Source organism: Heterodontus francisci, chromosome 19 (assembly GCF_036365525.1).
Source record: "Heterodontus francisci isolate sHetFra1 chromosome 19, sHetFra1.hap1, whole genome shotgun sequence".
In the NCBI taxonomy this organism is placed as follows: domain Eukaryota; kingdom Metazoa; phylum Chordata; class Chondrichthyes; order Heterodontiformes; family Heterodontidae; genus Heterodontus; species Heterodontus francisci.
Window position 1 is genome coordinate 84,942,756 of NC_090389.1, and position 20,509 is coordinate 84,963,264.

The window sequence follows — 20,509 nt, forward strand, 5'->3', positions numbered from 1 at the left end:
CAAGATCCTTTGGAAAAGACACGTCGAGAATGATAGAAAGCAATTTCTGACAACTGCATTGATCTGAGGTATTATCTGCACATGGGCCCACAGCTTGCAGTACGCTAAGCTCAGGATTATTCTTCAGTTTCCCCAATCAACTCCCTCATTGTTGCTGTTTTCCGTCACTATATATAACAAGCTTGGGTAGGCAAAAAATGTTCATTCATTTTAAGGCAATCCTTTGTATAATGATACTAGTTCCAATCCAAGCCTTCTCCCATTGCTAACCTCTGGCCTCTCTACATCACACCCCTTTTTCATCCCGGTTATATCACCATCCTTAACAGTCAGTACTCTGAACTTTTTGTCTGTTAACCTGCGTGCCGAACTGCGTGCACACTTTCCCTCTGCCAGTGTTGAATTCCAAGTTTATTGCATTGTCTCCTACTCCGATACATTCTTTGCCAGGACGGCAAAACGATGAGCATCCTCAGTTTCCCTGTCTTCCTACAATGGTCTCGAAAACCCAAATGTGGGGTCACCTGATCATGACTTCCATAATGTTCAGCATCCTGGTATCCCACATAAAATCTTACAGCACGGAAGGCAGCCATTCGGCCCATCGGACATGTGCCAGCTCTCTGAAGGAGCTATCCAATTAGTCCCTCTCCCCTGCTCTTTCCCCATAGCCCTGAAAAATCTTTTCCTCTCAAGTATTTATCCAATTCCCTTTTGAAAGTTACTACTGAATCTACTTCCACTGCCCTCTCAAACAGGGCAATCCAGATCGTAGCAACTCGCTGTGTAAAAAAGATTCCCTTCATCTCACTTTTGATTCTCTTACCAATTATCTTAAGTTTTTTGGACTTTAGCCCTTCACTACTTTTTCAGTCAAAAAATAAAACGACTGCAGATTAATCTATAACATATCCAGCTGACCTTCCCAGTCTTTGAACACGTGAAGACCCCCCACTTCTAATTTACCCTGACTTCTATCTCTGATGTTGCTGGTTCCAAGGGAGATCATCAGACCATTGAAAGGTTTTGGACTTTTGATAACTGTTTTAAAGATGACAAAAGAATGGACCTGAAAGCCTTGATGAATTTGCAAAGAAAACAGAACTGCCAACTTCACCATAAATCAAGATGCATTTAGGAAGGGTGTGAAGGCCTTGGAGAGGGTGCAGAGGAGATTTACTAAGAATGGTACCAGGGTGTGAGACTTCAGTTACATGCAGAGGCTGGAGAAACTGGGTTTGCTCTCCTTCGAGCAGAGAAGGTTAACAGATGATTGAACAGAGGTGTTCCAAATTACAAAGGGTTTTGATATTCTTTCCACTGGTTGGTGGGTTGGTAAGCAGAGGACACAGACTGAAGGTAATGGGCAAAAGAGCCAGAGGTGAGATCAGGAAAAGTTTTTTTACGCAGCGAATTACGATGATGTGAATTGCACTGCCTGAAAGGATGGTGGAAGTAGATTCAATACCAAGTTCCAGAAGGGAATGAGAAAAATACCTGAAGGGAAGAAAGTTACAAGAAAGAGCAGGTGGAGCAGGACAAATTGGATAGCTCTTTCAAAAGAGGAAGCACAAGCGTGATGGCGCGAAAGGCCTCCTTCTCTGCTGGAAGATTCCATGACGGCCTTTGCTTCTTCTCCAGAATGCTTGGAAAGAAAAACGTATGTGCGAGGAAGACAAAATGAATGGAGTTTCTGTAAGATTCTACCTGATGTAACCGATAAACGGTAAAAATGCAGAGATCAGGCCTGCAAACTGATAAAGAGACTCTTTGATGTTTGAAGTGCCTCACGAATGGGCTTGGATAACTAAACAACAGACTTTGCAAAGGCACCCACACAAAAGAGCCCATTCTACAAAGGTTTTCAGAAGAACCACAGGCGACATCAGGACAAGCCGGCGAGGGAATCGTACCGTCACTTTATACTCTAATGAGACAAAAAAACTTGATCAACCCTTTGTCTGGAGTTGAACTCTTAAGAAAAACAACGCCTGTACTAGTAGCTGCAACTGTCCTGCTGGTAAAAACCTGTCATTTTATGTAATTAAGTGCTTTCGAATGTTAAAAAATATTAAATTACAGCGTCCCACTTGATTCTGGGGCCTTCTGTATTCTAAACAAAAAGAGAGATACAAGGTAATGTGACACCACCCCGTGTGTTTATTTAACACTCGGACACAGTTACACAGACTCGAATGTAGATGCGATGATTGTATCAGAAACAGGGAAGGCCCTCTTGCAATGGCTCGGCACCAAGGAGGGACGAGATCAAATTGTCTCTGTGAGCCCCTGCACGTGGACCTCGCACGCCCCAGCAGTCAATTGGATATATGACTGGAAGCAGCGGAGGAAAAGAATGTGATGAAGATCTGAAGGCCAGCGTGGAAGACACGGCTCCCACTCTTGGACGATACAACAACAACTCGTATTTATGTAGCACCTTTAACAAAGTAAACTACCCCGAGGCGTTTCACTGGAGTATAATCGGACAGAAGACATTTGACACCGAGTCACGTAAGGAGATATTAGGACAGGTGAGCAAAAGCTTGGTCAAAGAGCTTCACATACGCTAATATGCTTGTCTCGCAAAAATCTATCGATCTGAGATTTAAAATTGTTAATTGAGCTCGCATCGCATTTTTGTGGGAGAATGTTCCACATTTGTACCACCCTTTAAAGGCCTGCTACCCAACCCGAATCCGATGGGACCTGATGACATCTGTCGGGTTCGGGTCGGGTTGCGCTTCCAGGTCTGCCATTCGGGCTCGGGTCAGACCGGGTCAGACACGCTCCTTCGCAGGTAAGTGGCTCCAATGTTAATGTAATATTTTGACTAGAAAGGTGATTTTGTTACAGTTGTTTTAAGCTTGTGCAGATCAGCAACAAAGTGAAAAACGGAGGTAAGTTAACTGATGGTTTGGTTGGGTCGGGTCCACGAAAAAATGGAAGGACTCGGGCTCGGGTCGGATGTGGTTCTGTCGGGCTCGGGTCGGGTTTTTTCTTTTGCAGACTCGAGCAGGCCTTTAGCACCCTTTGCGTGAAGGAGTGATTCCTAACTTCTCTCCTGAATGGCCTGACCCCAATTTTAAGGTCATGTCCCCTTGTCCTGAACTTACTCCAGGAGCTGGAAAAATTCTCTCTCTATCTACTTACTATCAAAAGCCTAAAACCTCAATCAAATCATCCGCTAACCTTCTGTAATTCCAGGTTCTCTCTCTCTCTCTAGAAGTCACTGGATAGTGCTCAGGAGTGGGAACCATAGCGCCTCTGACTGCCATATGCATGGTGCAGCCAGTCAGCTGCAATACGATATCTTTTGATCTTTAAATTTAGAATGCTTATAGTACAGGAGGCCACTCAGCCTGTCGAGTCCGCGCTGATTCCCTGCAAGAGCAATTTTGGGCGGCACAGTGGCACAGTGGTTAGCACTGCAGCCTCACAGCTCCAGGGACCCGGGTTCAATTCTGGGTACTGCCTGTGTGGAGTTTGCAAGTTCTCCCTGTGTCTGCGTGGGTTTCCTCCGGGTGCTCCGGTTTCCTCCCACATTCCAAAGACTTGCAGGGTGATAGGTTAATTGACCATTATAAATTGCCCCTAGTATAGGTAGGTGGTAGGGAAATATAGGGACAGGTGGGGATGTGGTAGGAATATGGAATTAGGGTAGGATTAGTAGAAATGGGTGGTTGATGGTCAGCACAGACTCGGTGGGCCGAAGGGCCTGTTTCAGTGCTGTATCTCTAAAACTAAAACAAACTAGTCCCATTCCTCCGCCCTTTCCCTGTAGCCATGGAAATATTCCCCTTCAGATAATTATCCTTTTGAACCTGCCTCCATCACACTCCCAGGCAGTGCATTCCAGATCCTAACCGCTCACAGCACAGAAAAGTTTTTCCTTATGTCGCCTTTGATTCTTTTGCCAATCACCTTAAATCGGTGTGCTCTGGTTCTCCACCCTTTCGCCAACAGGACCAGTTTCTCTCTATCTGCTCAGTCCTGACCTGCTCATGGTTTTGAACACCTCTATCAAATCTCCTCTCAACCTTCTCTTCTCTGAGAACAGCCCCAGCTTCTGCGTGGCACAGTACGGTGTGAAATGCCCCAACGTAGTGAATGAATTTCTGCAGGGAAGGAACTCCCCTGCCCATCCGTCCCAAGGTGGCAAGGAGACAGCTGCTGCCTCCTGTGCTGAGCAAGTCCCAACGTCTGTGCAATCCATCATCCAGTTACATTCTGCCTTTCTTTGCCAGCAAGTGCTGGAAACAGGATTAATCCCCTATGATCTGCTGCAATGAGCTTCCTCATGAGCAGAGGCAGCACTGGCTGTGACCCACACACTGTCCCAGAAGCGTGAGGCGAACTTGAGGAAAACGGAAAGGCACGCCTGCAGGATCTATGCTGCCTGTTTAGATAAGGAGGCAGCAGTGGGAGTGCAGATAAAAATCACAACATGCTTTCAAAAGCAATAAGGGATCGCAATGGTTTTGATAACGCAGCTCACCTGTCAGTCTCCAGTGTGTAATGAGGAGCCTCGCAGAGTATAATTAAATGAACCCACTCTACCTCTGACAAGCCTCTGCTACCAATGCTGGCTGCCCAAAGCTCTCCTGAATGCTGAGTGATAAGTCTGCATTTCACCGTCAGTGGGGAGCACTCTCACCTCCAAGTCAGGTGACAGGTTCAAGACCCGCTCCAAAGACTTGAGCACCTAATCTCGGATGGCACTCCCACAGCTGTACTGAGGGGGTGCTGCACTGTCAGAGGTGACGTCTTTCAGAACATACATTAAGCCAAGGCCCCCTCAGATAGATGTAAAAGATCCCAGAACACTATTTTGAAGAAGGGCAGGGGATTCTCTCTCCACTCAACCACCATCACTAAAACAGATTGTCTGTCCATCATCACATTTTGTGGGAGCTTGCTGTGCACAAACTGGCTGCTGCATTCCCTACATTAAGACAGTGATAGCATTTCTTAATTACTTCATTGGCTCTTGAGTGCTCTGGGAGGTCCCGAGCTTGTGAAAGGTGCTATGTAAATGCAAGACTTTCTTTGTCTTTGCTTAACAAGGGAACACTTGAAATCTGACACTCACTACCAGAAACAGGAAGCATTCCACTCCCCAAGAATAAGATTTGATGAGCACAAAAATATTTCTTCCTCCTCACTCAATTGGAAAAGTAGATAAAGTGAGGACAGAAATTCAGCAAAGACAGCACAGTACACATAGTACAGATTCCTCACTGGGCGGCAGACTTTATCCATGGATTGTGTCCTGTACATTGGAGCTGAGAGGGAGCTGAGTAAATGCACTTGCAAAACACTGCACCATTCATTCAGTTGGCCTTTAAATCCAGCCAGTTAGACATTTGACAGGCACAAATCCTACACACAGTGCCCAGCCAACGCAGTTCAAATCTGTGCTCTGTGTCAGCCTTGTCACCTCAACTGTTCACATCATTACCCGAAGATTAATAACTCTGGTGTGCGGCTAGAATCAGAGTACAGACAGCACATTGGCACAATTTCCTCTCGGATGGCGCAACAGTGCCAGCTGGTCACAATTGTCAAGCTGCCACCCTTTCAGAAAGGGTCGCTCAGTGCCTCGACCTGGATCAAATCTGGTTTGATCCTGGACTCGCTCACCAAAGGATTGCCCACATGGGTGTGCATGCTGCCTTTAGCGATGTTGTGAACGGGTTCCTTTTGGAACCGGTTGGTGAAAATTCCATGAATGCATTTTCAACACCTCGAAACATAACTGACTGAATATTTCGATCTTATCGTGTGTGGTTGAAAGACGCCCGATGGATCAGAGCCCAGATTCTCATCAACCTGAACTACCTGCACCGCACAGCATCAACTGCAGGCACCCAAGAGCTCAGCAAGGAAACAGCATGGCAAGACAGTTTGATGACCTCTATGGCCCTGACTCTCCCACCTCAGAAAGGTGGGATAAAGATTCAACGTTAAACACATTTGGGCTGATACACCTCAACTCCTACTGGGCATCACAACATGAGCAATCGCACTCCAAGAAAGAATACAGCACAATTACCACCACAGGATGCCCTAAAGCACTTTACAACCAATTAAATACTTTGGAGGTGCACTCACTATTGTAATGTAGGTACAGCAAGCTCCCAAAACTGCAATGAAATAAATGGCCAGATCATGAGTGTTAGGTGTGGGTTGAAAGATAAATGTTGTCCAGGACATCAGGGAGAACTCCCTAGCAATTCTCTGAATAGTGTCATGGGATCTTTTAAGCCTGAGAGCACAGATGGGGCTTCAGTTTAACATCTCATGCAAAAGATGGCACCTCTGACAGTGCAGCACTCCCTCAGTACTGCACTGGGAGTGTCAGAATGGATTTGTCCTCAATTTCCTGGTGCACGACTTGAACCCGCGACTTTCTGACTCACGGATGAGTGCGAGGCTACTGAGCTGTGGTTTTGCACTTGCCCAATAGGAACTAGATAAAGACTGATTTCATATTCCACCATCCACTGGACTGTTACACAGAGATGGTGTTAACCATGCTGATCGGATCTAGGTTTCACCCCAGCATCCCAAGACACCACCTGACACCACCACCCCACCAACCCCCCGCCCAAAGCCCACCAGAATCTAACCCACGCACTATTCCTTCAGAAACCTTTGATCTCCCTGGTCACTGACTAATGAACGTCATGTCTGACCTGCGGGCACCGCGGGGACCCTCAGTCGCATGCATATCTTGAAGTGACAATGCACGCTCAGTCAAAAATTCAACGACATTGATGAATACGTCCACTTTGTAAACTCAGCAGCTTTACAAACGGCAGTACACAATAATGAGCAGTTAGTCCACATGGTTCAGACAGTTTGCATTCCTCAAAAAAATGTCTATGGTGTTCTATTGACCATTTACTGGATTATTTGAAAAAAACTGTACACACAAACCCCTTCTCAGGCACTATTCAAACAGTAGCAGTACATCATTGTAAAAGGACTAATCAGCTGTCCATACTGAACAGAGATTGACAAAGCAATGCCTACTCACCCTTCCCCCACACAGACAATGCCAAGCAGCGCCACATTGCGTGTGGGGCACAGTAAGAACCCAATCATTAACCCTGGCTATCTTGATAAGAAGTAACTTGATGCATTCCTCTGTGAGTTCATTGTTTCTGCAAACACTGCATCATTGTAGCTGCAACTCACTGTAAATTCTTATTCAGAAGAGCAATTTGTCATTGTCAAATAAAGTCCAGGGCTTTGTGGCACAGTCCCTCCCTTCCACTTCCGCCCGCACTGTGCAGAGGGCGGCTCACTGCTGCTCTCAGACAATAATAAAGGGGGGTCCGGGGCAGATCTCCAGGCTGTGCTGCGTTTGATGACCTCAGTCAAAGGTCACCATCCAGACAGTTCTGCTTGAATGTGGGTGAGTGCAAAAGACAGAGAGGAAAAGTGGGGGTTGCGGGGGGTAACAGCAGGTGGCTGCGGGGGGGTAAGAGCGGGGGGCTGCGGGGGGGTAAGAGCGGGGGTTGCAGGGGGGTAAGAGCGGGGGTTGCAGGGGGGGGGAGAGAGTGAGGGGGGGGAGAGAGTGGCAGAGAGAGGGTGGTGAGAGATTGGGAGGAGGACGGAGGGAGGGAGGTGTAAGAGAGAGAGAAAGTTAGGTGCAGGTTGACCTCTGTTACGCTGCCCCGCATGGTCAAACAGAAGCTCTCAGATGAAAACTGCCAAGTGGATAAGGTACCACAGGGTTCCCTCTGTCGCATATATGTGAGGGAGATATGAGTTGCTCAAATGCCAGGCAGTATTCCTTACAAACCCAGAGCATCTCACTGAAACTCATCCAAATTTATAAACTGAGAATGATAGACATAATGGTATTAAGGTCAGTATTAAGGGGCACAGAACCAAAACAGGTAGATGGAGTTAAGATACAGATCCACCACGATCTCATTGAATGCTGGAACAGGCTCGAGCGTCGTGCTGTGACCCCGTTGAAAAATGATGGTTGCAGCAGCTTTACATGCAGTTTTGGCTTTGAGATGCCCCTCCATCTTTGAATAACTTGTCAACACTCATCACCTTGGCCCAGACGGGGAATGGTGATTGAGCTGAGCTAACAGAGCTCTGAAGGAGTCTGCAAAGTGGCAGAAGGGTGGAAACAAAAATAATAGTGTATGTAAACAGCAATGATTCTTGCACAATTACATCACCACAGCCAGCCAAGGGGATCACACCCAAAACTGCAAGAAATGATTTCATCATTGAAAGCACAGAACCAACCAGTGTAATCTCAAACTGATTTACTGCAGCTTGACCTAAAATATTCCAGAGACTTCAGCACCCAATCCAGGCTGACATTCCTGGTGCAGCATTAAGGGAGCGCTACACTGTTAGTGGTGCAGTCTTCAAGATGGGATGTTAAACCGAGGCCCCGTCTGCCCTCGCTAGTAGATGTAAAAAATCCCGCGACACTAGTTCGAAGAAGGAAACTTGACCAATATATATCCCTTAACCAACAACCCTCAATAAACAGATTATTGCCGTGGGTAGTTTGGTTGCTACATTCCAACACTGGTTTCACTTCAAACAGTATTTCATTGGCTGTCAAGCACTTTGGGACACCCCGAGATGAAGAAACACATTTTTTTTTTTCTGAAACCCAATACACACACACAGTATCGAGCTTGGACAGGGCAGGGCTGCCCACCATTTGCTTACCGAGGTGTTCTGGCACTGCACGCTGGTGCTGTTGAATCGCAAAGCTGGCACACGATGCATGGTGCCCTGGATGTTGAAGATACATTCATAGCTCCGCTGTCCTGACTGCGGCTGGGGCAGGTTCTTGGCAGCGAGTGTGATTGGCTTGACCACTCCCACTGGGATGAAGATTTCCGTGGAGGGAAGAATCTGTGGACAGTCCTGCAAAGACAACAAGAAGACCCTGTGAATTGTAGGCCCCATCTAATCTCTGAAACTTCCATTCCTGTCAGCCATTGCTCCATTAATTACCCATTCATTCTGAATGGATGATATTCTGCAGTTAACGGATTACTTAAACAGCCCCGTTCCACCCCGAATTCTACTCCCTACCAAGTCAACATTTCCCAATAAAATAATTTTCATGTTGCAAGAAGATATCAGCCATGGCCCAGTAGGTCACACTCTTGTCCGAGTTAAACTGTCATGGGTTTGAGTCCCACACTGAACACAAAATCTAGCCTGACACTCCCAGTGCAGTACCAAGGGAGTGCTACACTGTCGGAGATGTCATCTTTCGGATGAAACATTAAATCGAGGCTTCCTCAGCCTTCTCAAGTTTTCATAAAAGATCCCATGACACTATTTGAAGAGCAGCAGGGGAGTTATCCCCAGTGTCCTGAGTAATATTCATCTCTTAGCCAACATGACTGAAAAAAAATGATGAGCTGGTCATTTATCACATTGCTTTTTAAAAAAATTCATTCAGGGGATGTGGGCTTCGCTGGCGAGGACAGCATTTATTGCCCATCCCTAATTGCCCTTGAGAAGGTGGTGGTGAGCTGTCTTCTTGAACCGCTGCAGTCCATGTGGGGTAGGTATACCCACAGTGCTGTTAGGAAGGGAGTTCCAGGATTTTGACCCAGAGACAGTGACGGAACAGCGATATAGTTCCAAATTCAAGAAGGCAGCTCACCACCACCTTCTCAAGGGCAATTAGGGATGGGCAATAAATGCTGGCCTGGCCAGCAACGCCCACATCCCATGAATGAATAAAAAAAAAAATCAGGATGGTGTGTGGCTTGGAGGGGAACTTGCAGGTGGTGGTGTTCCCATGCATCTGCTGCCCTTGTCCTTCTGCGTGGTAGAGGTTGCGGGATTGGAAGGTGCTGTTGAAGGAGCCTTGGTGAGTTTGTGGGAACGTCTTGTACACAAATTGGCTGCTACCACTTGGGTGATGTGCCAGAGGGTGACCAAACTCGAACAACCTTCAGAAAAGAGTAGAGAATGAGGCAGAGAGATAGACAGAGATAAAGCGATAGAGGGAGGGAGATGGAGAGGGAAGATAGAGAACCTACCAAATCCATTTAATCGTGACAACTTTAAAACAGATCACCTCAAAAATCACAAAATGACAAGACTTTAACCATCACATTAAAGAGCTCTCAAAAACCTCTGTGCAAATACCCTTCAGTAATTTTATAAAATTTACATTTTATAAATACAATATCCAATAATAAGGAGGCACATCATCATAGAGGTTGCCTCAACAAATCATTTTGATAGATTTTTGCTTTTTGTTTAAAAAATGACATCAATTAGACTCTGGAGGAAGTCAGTCTTTCCAACATAAAATATATCTTGAAAATTCATGAACGCATCTTTACGTCACTGCTGTTACAGAAAAATGCACAAATCACTAAGCAGGATGACGGACATGCTCCAATCAGGACTGACAGCACATTTGTCCACATTCCCAGTCTCTTGGAGATTCATTTAGCAGTTTAGTTCCAGAAGCATGTGCTGCTGGTTAAGGTGAGGATAGTCACTGCAGCAAACCATCTTCTGTTAAGAATCAGCAAATAGCACGGCACACGAAAGGTTCAAGAAGGAGGCTCATCACCACCGCCACCTTCTCAAGGACAACGAGGGATGGACAATCAAAGCCAGCCGTGCCAGTGACACCCACATCCAGAGAATGTATTTTTAAGGGTAGCGTCACCTCACTGCCACTACCCTTCCCCCACCCTCCTGCCGGGTTCTTTTTGCACCCACAGCTACAAGTGGAGCAAATGGACCAGACAGCAAGACCCGTGAACAGATGTGTTTCCCCAGTGCTGCTCTACATTCTTCCCCGAGTTCACCAAGCAGGAGAACTCCACATTTGCCATTGTGCTTTTAGTAGCACGCTTACAGTGCAGAACGAGGCCATTCGGCCCATTCAGCCCATGCCAGCTCTCTGCAAAACCAATTTCGCTCTTCCCACTCCTCCGCCCTTTCCCCGTAGCCCTGTGGATTTTCTCTCTTCAGGTGCTTATCCAATTCTCTTTTGAATGCCTCGATTGAACCTGCCTCCACCACACTCTCAGGCACTGCATTCCAGAACTTAACCATTTGCTGCGTAAAGCAGTTTTCCCTCATGTCGCCTCCAATTCGTTTATCTGGTTCTCAACCCTTCAGCCAATGAGAACAGTGTCTCTCTATCTACTCTGTCCGTGATTTTGAACGCCTCTATCAAATCTCCTCTCAACCTTCTCTTCTCTAAGGAAGACAACCCCAGCTTTTCCACACGACTGAAGTCCCTTATCCCTGGAACCATTCTTGTAAATCTTATCCGCAGTAACACTAAAAGTGCCACAAAAGGCCTGTAGAGCTGTGCCTACCCGAGATAAAAGATGATCACAAAAAAACTACCTTGACAAGCTGACAGGGAAGGCTGGAGAGGCACTTTAAATTGCAAGTGGAAGGAGAAGAGCTCCGGTATAGGGGTCTGCAATAAAGTGAATGTACCCAGAGTTATGCTAATCCACACCGGTCAACTGGAATCTCAGTCTTCAAACAACTCCGAGACAACCAAACAATAATTGTCATGAATTTAAAACAAGTTTCCTGAGGATGTGAAATAACCACAGGTGAAAGTTCCATCGATAAAATTCTGTTAAATTTCCACCAGTCCTCTTAGTAATACTGCAAGATGCTAGTTTGTGATGTTTGATCTCCTATCACACACAGAATTACAGAGAATGTACAGCAAAGAAATAAGCCATTCCTCCCAACTAACTGACCCATGTCAGCATTCATGCTCCACACAAGCCTTCTCCCATCCTACTTCTTTTAACCCTATCAACATATCCTCCTGTTCCCTCCTCTTTCATGTGCTCATCAAACCTCCCCTTAAATGTATCTATGCTATTCGCCTCAACCTCTCCTAGTGGTAATGAGTTCCACATTCTAACCACTCTCTGGAAAAAGAAGTTTCTTCTGAACTCCCTCCTGAATTTACTATGAGTGACAATCTTACATTTATGGCCCTCACAAGTGGAAACATCTTCTCATGTCTCCCCTCCCAAACTCTTCATCATTTTAAAGACCTCAGTCTTCTCTTTTCAAGGGAACAGAACCTGTTCAATCAAAACTATTGTCCCGACAGTCTGATCTGTGCTTGGAAGGAGATACAAAGAGGAAAATCACCCTTTCCAACTCAGATAGACTTCATTTTTAATATTCGCTGACACCCGATTCACCAGTTGAGCAAGTGCATCTTCTGAACTCTTCTGTGGTTATGTCCTTAAAACCTACCTCTTTCGCCAAGCTTTTGATCACCTCTCCTAATGTCTCCATATGTGCTCATTATTTTGTCTTATGATGTTCCTGTGAAGCTCATTGGGACGTTTTACTACCTCAAAGGCGGTATATGAAAGCAAGTTGTTGTTGCTTGGAAACTGGAGTGAGAAAAATACACACAGCTGGCACAGACCCCAACCCTCCTCCCTGCTGTTTAATAAGTCTGGTTCAAACTCTTTGACTGGTGCAGTGCAACCTCAGGGGGAAAGACCCTCTTGCTGTGCCAGAGATTAAATTTCATTCACATCTGCACGTTACGCCACTGATTATTAATATACTTTAAAAACAATTGCACCTCCAAGTGAAGAGCTGTTGAGCAACAAGAAAAGTGGAACACTTCCCATTTCAGGCACTGATCGTAAAGGTGAGGGAACACTTCAGACTTCTGGCACCCTGCATCAGTGCCAGGCATACCGCCCCCCACCACCAACACATCCACCCCCTCACCACCCCCATCCCAGGTCAGGGGCAGCAGAGGTGAGAGATCCCGAACAAAGTCACCCGTCATTTTAACATGCGCAATCTCAGTCAAAACACCAGTGCTGCCAGTAAACACACTTCTTACATAGCAGGCATTATATGGTTTGTCGGGGTACGGTAGCATAGTGGTTATGTTACTGGACTAGCACTCCAGAGACTTGGATTAATGACCTGGAGACGTGGGTTCAAATCCCACCAGGACAGCAGTGGAACTTAAATTCAATTAATAAAATAAAATTGGGAATAAAAAGCTAAAATCAGTAATCGTAACCGTGAAACTACTGGATTGTCATCAAAAAAAAAAAATCTGGTTCACTAATGCCCTTTAGGGAAGGAAATCTGTTGTCCCTACCTGGTCTGTGACTCCAGAGCCACAGCAATGTGGCTGACTCTCAACTTCCCTCTGAAATGGCCTAGCAAGACACTCAGTTGTATTCAAGCCAGCTCACCACCACCTTCTCAAGGGCAATTAGGGATGGTCAAGCCAGTAATACTCACGCACCATGAATGAATATATAAAAAAGAATCTGAGATGCACCAATATTTTGAAATGAAACTGTTGTGAGGCTCCCAGGATCTTGTAACGAATATCTGGTGCAATGCTAAGTGATACGATCCCTGGTTCACGCCGAGGTCAGGGATTGAAACCACCATGTCTGTGGGCGGCACAGCAATTACCCATTTCAGTACACCCAACTTTACTCAGACAAAACCTTTGGTGACCACTGAAGCCATTACTAAAGAGTCTGGTTGACGGTGAAATGAAGAAAAAAACTTGTGCACATCTCTCAAACGTGCTTCACGTACAACACACTACCTTAATGGGCACAGACGCTGTTTTATAGGCAAATTTATGCACAGCAATACCTCACGAACAATAATAAGGTAAATCATAGAATCTCAGCACAGGAGACGACCATTCAGCCCGATATGTGAATGCTGACTCTTCAAAACTTCGATCCAATTAATCCAATTCCCCTGCCCTTTCCCCGCAACAGTCACCTTAAAAAAAACATTTGCAGGGTTAGGTCAGTAACTGGTGAGAATATTGGCCTGAACACTGGGAGATTTCCCTGCTCTTCTTTGAATAACATTGTGGGACCTTTAAAGTCGACCTGGATCACTGCAGCAGGCTTCTGCAAGCATTTTCATAGAATCGCAAGTCATTTATACACAGAGGGAGGCCATTCTGCCTTGTGCTTGTGCTAGCACCACACTGGAGCAATTCTTACAAAGCCCATTTTTCCTGCTGTTTCCCCATAATCTCTAACATTTCTTTTCAAGCGTTTCATCTAACTGCCCCTTGTGACTGACTTTGAATGATGTGACAACGAATTCTGAAACCCAACTCTGCGTGAAATGAGCTGCACTCCTCCCATCTTTATGCTAATTAGGGGAAATTTGAGTGTTGCACAACATCATTTTTAAATACTCAATCTTAAACGTTCAAGTGACTCTAGGGCGCAATTTAAAGTAGTATTTCTGTGCTTTTTTTATGAGAAGGGGAGCACGTAACTGGCATCGTGACAGCACCCTGAGAGTTAACACGGCAGTCACCACCATCTGAGAATGCCATTAATGTCTGTTAGGGGATAGTAGAACTGTGGGAAAGTTGTTCAATCTTGTTATCTGTCTGACTGTACTGGGAGCGCCATGGAAGTGTCCCAAAAAGGCAACAAACAGGAAGCACCTGCACTCTCCCAACTCCATCCCTCCATTCCTCTTAAAGGGACACTTCCACCTTCCGCAGTGTGAAAAGAAAACTACAGGCAGACAAAGGAAGGGCTGGACTGGGGTCACCACCCTTGCACCAAAACTAGGACAGATGGCGGACTAGGTCATCACATCATAGAATATTGTTGCACACAGACATTTGGCCTGTCATGTCGACATTGGCATTCTGCTCCATATTGTCTGCCTAATCTGGATTCCCACGATATCAGGAGGTTGCGGGTTCAACTCCCGCTGCACTGTTGCAGGTTCCGTCTTTCAGATGAGACGTTAAACCAAGGCTGAATCTTGCCTCGCAGCAGGATGTCAAAGATCCCGCCGCCACTATTTTGAAGAACAGCAAAGGAATTCTGCTTTGTGTCCTGACCAACGTTTATCCCTCAAACAACTTCACTTAAAAAAAAATCTGATCATTATCGCCTTCTTGTTTGTGGGAGCTTGCTGTGCACAAATTCCTGTGCCACCACATTTCCTACATTACAGCAGTGACTACACTTCAACGGCTGTAAAGGATTTGGGACATCCAAAATGTCACTGCATAAATGTAAATCTTTCTTCTTTATGTAGCCTCCAAAGCTGCTCAGTTGGATCCTGAACCCTGACCCCAAACAAGAGATGACATCTCCCAGTCTCCACAAGCGTCATCCAAGCTCATTGACCCTCCCTTCTACCTATTAACACACAACGCCTTCAAATGCACAAAGGCTTCGTACCTCTCTTCCCTATAGAGGCAGCCAGGGACTGACAATACCAGGGGTTACTTGTCTAATTTCACTCTCAGAAACAAATATGAATCTTTTAACCATTGGAATACTTGACCAACTATTTAAAAACAAAAGGAGTATTGACACACAATGAGGGGCCATCCGCAATTGTCATTCTTCACAGCAGAAAAATGAGTAAGGGAGTTGAGGATCAAAACTGGAGTGTTCCATCAAAAAGTGTTTGCATGCAGAAGGAAATAAACCCACTGTCCCCACTTCAGGTTGCCAAATCCGATTGGGTGTATTCCCGGAGGCTTCATCACATGACCTCCTGCCTCAAACCACCCCACCCCCACGTCATTGGTCCATCCTCCAGGCGCAACTGCCTTCCCACATCCAACCTGGACCGGACTGGAACCAATGTTCTTGGGGGTGCTTTTGCTAACGCTGTTGGGGAGGGTTTAAACTAATGTGGCAGGGGGATGGGAACCAAATGAGGTCAGTGGAGAGTAAGGATGTAGTAAGTAAAGCCTGTAAGGAACTAGATAATGAAGTCAGCGTGACTAAGGGAAAGAGTAGGCAGGGAGCAGATGATGAACGCAAAGGGACTAGTGGTCTGAGGTGTATTTGTTTGAATGCAAGAAGTGTAGTAGGTAAGGCAGATGAACTTAGGGCTTGGATTGGTACCTGGGAGTATGATGTTATTGCTATTACTGAGACTTGGTTAAGGGAAGGGCATGATTGGCAACTAAATATCCCAGGATACCGATGCTTCAGGCGGGATAGAGAGGGAGGTAAAAGGGGTGGAGGAGTTGCATTACTGGTCAAAGAGGATATCACAGCTGTGCTGAAGGAAGGCACTATGGAGGACTCGAGCTGTGAGGCAATATGGGCAGAACTCAGAAATAAGAAGGGTGCGGTAACAATGTTGGGGCTGTACTACAGGCCTCCCAACAGCGAGCGTGAGATAGAGGTACAAATATGTCAACAGATTATGGAAAGATGTAGGAGCAACAGGGTGGTGGTGATAGGAGATTTTAATTTTCCCAACATTGACTGGGATTCACTTAATGTTAGAGGTCTAGATGGAGCAGAATCTGTAAGGAGCATCCAGGAGGGTTTTCTAGAGCAGTATGTAAATAGTCCAACTCGGGAAGGGGCCATACTGGACCTGGTGTTGGGAAATGAGCCCGGCCAGGTGGTTGACGTTTCAGTAGGGGACTACTTTGGGAATAGTGATCACAATTCCGTAATTTTTAGAATACTCATGGACAAAGACGAGAGTGGTCCTAAAGGAAGAGTGCTAAATTGGGGGAAGGCCAACTATACCAAAATTCGGCAGGAGCTGGGGAATGTAGATTGGGAGCAGCTGTTTGAAGGTAAATCCACTTTTGATATGTGGGAGGCTTTTAAAGAGAGGTTGATTAGCGTGCAGGAGAGACATGTTCCTGTGAAAATGAGGGGTAGAAATGGCAAGATTAGGGAACCATGGATGACAGGTGAAATTGTGAGACTAGCTAAGAGGAAAAAGGAAGCATACATAAGGTCTAGGCGGCTGAAGAAAGACGAAGCTTTGAAAGAATATCGGGATTGTAGGCGCAATCTGAAACGATGAATTAAGAGGGCTAAAAGGGGTCATGAAATATCTTTAGCAAACAGGGTTAAGGAAAATCCCAAAGCCTTTTATTCATATATAAGGAGCAAGAGGGTAACTAGAGAAAGGATTGGCCCACTCAAGGACAAAGGAGGAAAGTTATGCGTCGAGTCAGAGAAAATGGGTGAGATTCTAAACGAGTACTTTGCATCGGTATTCACCGAGGAGAGGGACATGACGGATGTTGAGGTTAGGGACAGATGTTTGATTACTCTAGGTCAAGTCGGCATAAGGAGGGAGGAAGTGTTGGGTATTCTAAAAGGCATTAAGGTGGACAAGTCCCCAGGTCCAGATGGGATCTATCCCAGGAACTGTGGGAAGCGAGAGAGGAAATAGTTGGGGCCTTAACAGATATCTTTGCAACATCCTTAAACACGGGTGAGGTCCCGGAGGACTGGAGAATTGCTAATGTTGTCCCCTTGTTTAAGAAGGGTAGCAGGGATAATCCAGGTAATTATAGACCGGTGAGCCTGACGTCAGTGGTAGGGAAGCTGCTGGAGAAGATACTGAGGGATAGGATGTATTCCCATTTGGAAGAAAATGGGCTTATCAGTGATAGGCAACATGGTTTTGTGCAGGGAAGGTCATGTCTTACCAACTTAATAGAATTCTTTGAGCAAGTGACAAAGTTGATTGATGAGGGAAGGGCTGTAGATGTCACATACATGGACTTCAGTAAGGCGTCTGATAAGGTTCCCCATGGTAGGTTGATGGAGAAAGTGAAGTCGCATGGAGTCCAGGGTGTACTAGCTAGATGGATAAAGAACTGGCTGGGCAACAGGAGACAGAGAGTAGCAGTGGAAGGGAGTTTCTCAAAATGGAGACGTGTGACCAGTGGTGTTCCACAGGGATCCGTGCTGGGACCACTGTTGTTTGTGATATACATAAATGGTTTGGAGGAAAGTATAGGTGGTCTGATTAGCAAGTTTGCAGACGACACTAAGATTGGTGGAGTAGCAGATAATGAAGGGGACTGTCAGAGAATACAGCAGAATATAGATAGACTGGAGAGTTGGGCAGAGAAATGGCAGATGGAGTTCAATCCGGGCAAATGCGAGGTGATGCATTTTGGAAGATCCAATTCAAGAGTGAACTATACAGTAAATGGAAAAGTCCTGGGGAAAATTGATGTACAGAGAGATTTGGGTGTTCAGGTCCATTGTTCCCTGAAGGTGGCAACGCAGGTCAATAGAGTGGTCAAGAAGGCATACGGCATGCTTTCCTTCATCGGACGGGGTATTGAGTACAAGAGTTGGCAGGTCATGTTACAGTTGTATAGGACTTTGGTTCGGCCACATTTGGAATACTGCGTGCAGTTCTGGTCGCCACATTACCAAAAGGATGTGGATGCTTTGGAGAGGGTGCAGAGGAGGTTCACCAGGATGTTGCCTGGTATGGAGGGCGCTAGCTATGAAGAGAGGTTGAGTAGATTAGGATTATTTTCATTAGAAAGACGGAGGTTGAAGGGGGACCTGATTGAGGTGTACAAAATCATGAGAGGTATAGACAGGGTGGATAGCAAGAAGCTTTTTCCCAGAGTGGGGGATTCAATTACAAGGGGACACAAGTTCAAAGTGAAAGGGGAAAAGTTTAGGGGGGATATGCGTGGAAAGTTCTTTACGCAGAGGGTGGTGGGTGCATGGAACGCATTGCCAGCGGAGGTGGTAGGCGCGGGCACGATATCATCTTTTAAGATGTATCTAGACAGATACATGAATGGGCAGGAAGTAAATAGATACAGACCCTTAGAAAATAGGCGACAGGTTTAGATAGAGGATTTGGATCGGCGTAGGCTTGGAGGGCCGAAGGGCCTGTTCCTGTGCTGTAATTTTCTTTGTTCTTTGTTCTTTGGAAAGCAGAGAGACTCTATTATCCAATTGGATAAACCTTGACCATGAGTGGAACAGCTATTTTCCCCCACCTCCAGTACTACTTTAACTAGTAAACCAAGATGTTCAAAGACAATTTGAAAAATACAATTTTGTTTAACGTTATGACGTTTCAGTTTTTTTTTGCTCACAGCAGTGTCCTGGAGGATAATTTTGAATTCCTGGGGAGACTCCAGGACAGTCCTGGAGGCTTGGCAACCCTACCTGCACCCATAAAATCAGAAGCAATTACAGAGGACCCCGAGGAATTCGGGAAAAAGAACACATTGCATATAAAATGAGGTCAAACATTTGCATTTGAATGAGACGCGAGGCACAGTGAAGCACTTCAATGAAATAAATATACCGCAGTTACAAACTCAGCTTGGTGCTGACGTAGAGATGGCCAGAGGTGGGACGTGTTGACAGAGAGGAGGCAAGACTCGGTTCTGCTGAGACACATCTCTTCAAATGCAAAAAGGGTGCTTTACACAAACATCAAGCCAGCACTGAAGGGTTCAAGACAGCCAAAGTAATTTGGCAGAATGCCTCATCACCAGAACTTTCAAACAAGCACCAAGTAGTAGCTTGGCTGGTGGTAAGAAGGACCCTCCCAGTCAGATCCTTCCTGCATGCCCAGAATTTCACCACCTCCGCACGCCGCCCTCAAGGTGTCTGTGGTGGGGAAGAGACCGTCATCCTTCTGGAATGTGCCTTTGCAAAGCAGGTGCGCAAAAAGATGCAGTGGTTTTTGTTAAGGTTCATCCCGAGCGGCTCTGTAACACAGGAGTTTGTGTTCTACGGGCTCTTCCCAGGGATGCACACTGAGATAAATATCAACTGCTGCTGGAGGACCATCAACTCAGTGAAAGACGCTCTTTGGTCTGCCCGAAACTTGTTGGTCTTCCAGCGCAAAGACTTGTCCATGACCGAATGTTGCAGACTGGCACATTCCAAGGTCCAGGACTACGTGCTGAGGGACGCACTAAAGCTTGGGGCAGCCACGGCAAAGGCTCAATGGGGAAAGACCACAGTGCAAGGCCCTCCCGCCGTAGTATACCGAGGGGCTGGAACCGATGTAAAAAATCCCTCAGGCTGTCTGCACCAAAATGATTTTGCTGTGGAATGAAAATGTACATTGCATGTCAAATGGAATGGAAAGGTTGTGAGGAAACTCACGTTCTGTATCGAAAGAAACGGATTTATTTTGCACTTTCTGCAAATTGGAACTGTTTTGTAATTTCTTTTTACAGATTTTTATGAATAAAGTAAATTTTGGGGGGAAAAAAAGCACTGAAGGTTGAGGTTGCACTAAAACCTGGGGCAGCCGCTGCAAAGGCTCAATGGGGAAAGGGGACTGTGTGAGGCCCTTCTGCCAAAGTATATTGAGGGGCTGGAAACTGTGTAAAATCCCGCAGGCTGTATGCACCAGAGAATGTTTTTGGATGTGTATTGCAAATGCTCTTGTTCTTTGGCCTCCTTGTCTCGAGAGACAATGGGTAATAAGCACCTGGAGGTGGTCAGAGGTGTGTGGAGCAGCGCCTGGAGTGGCTATAAAGGCCAATTCTAGAGCGACAGGCTCTTCCACAGGTGCTGCAGATAAAATTGGTTGTCAGGGCGGTTTCGCAGTTGGCTCTCCCCTTGCGCCTCTGTCTTTTTTCCTGCCAACTGCTAAGTCTCTTCGACTCGCCACGCTTTAGCCCCACCTTTATGGCTGCCCGCCAGCTCTGGCGATCGCTGGCAACTGACTCCCA

At 46.1% G+C, this 20,509-nt stretch overlaps 1 protein-coding gene across 1 annotated transcript in view; it reads right to left on the reverse strand.

The window, feature by feature from the left end:
* Positions 1 to 20,509, reverse strand: part of LOC137380263 (plexin-A1-like) — a 484,672-nt gene that overhangs the window by 184,048 nt on the left and 280,115 nt on the right. Inside the window, exon 10 of the mRNA XM_068052142.1 lies at positions 8,716 to 8,916. Within this exon, the coding sequence (XP_067908243.1) occupies positions 8,716 to 8,916 (201 nt within the window). The remainder of the gene's footprint in view (positions 1 to 8,715; positions 8,917 to 20,509) is intronic.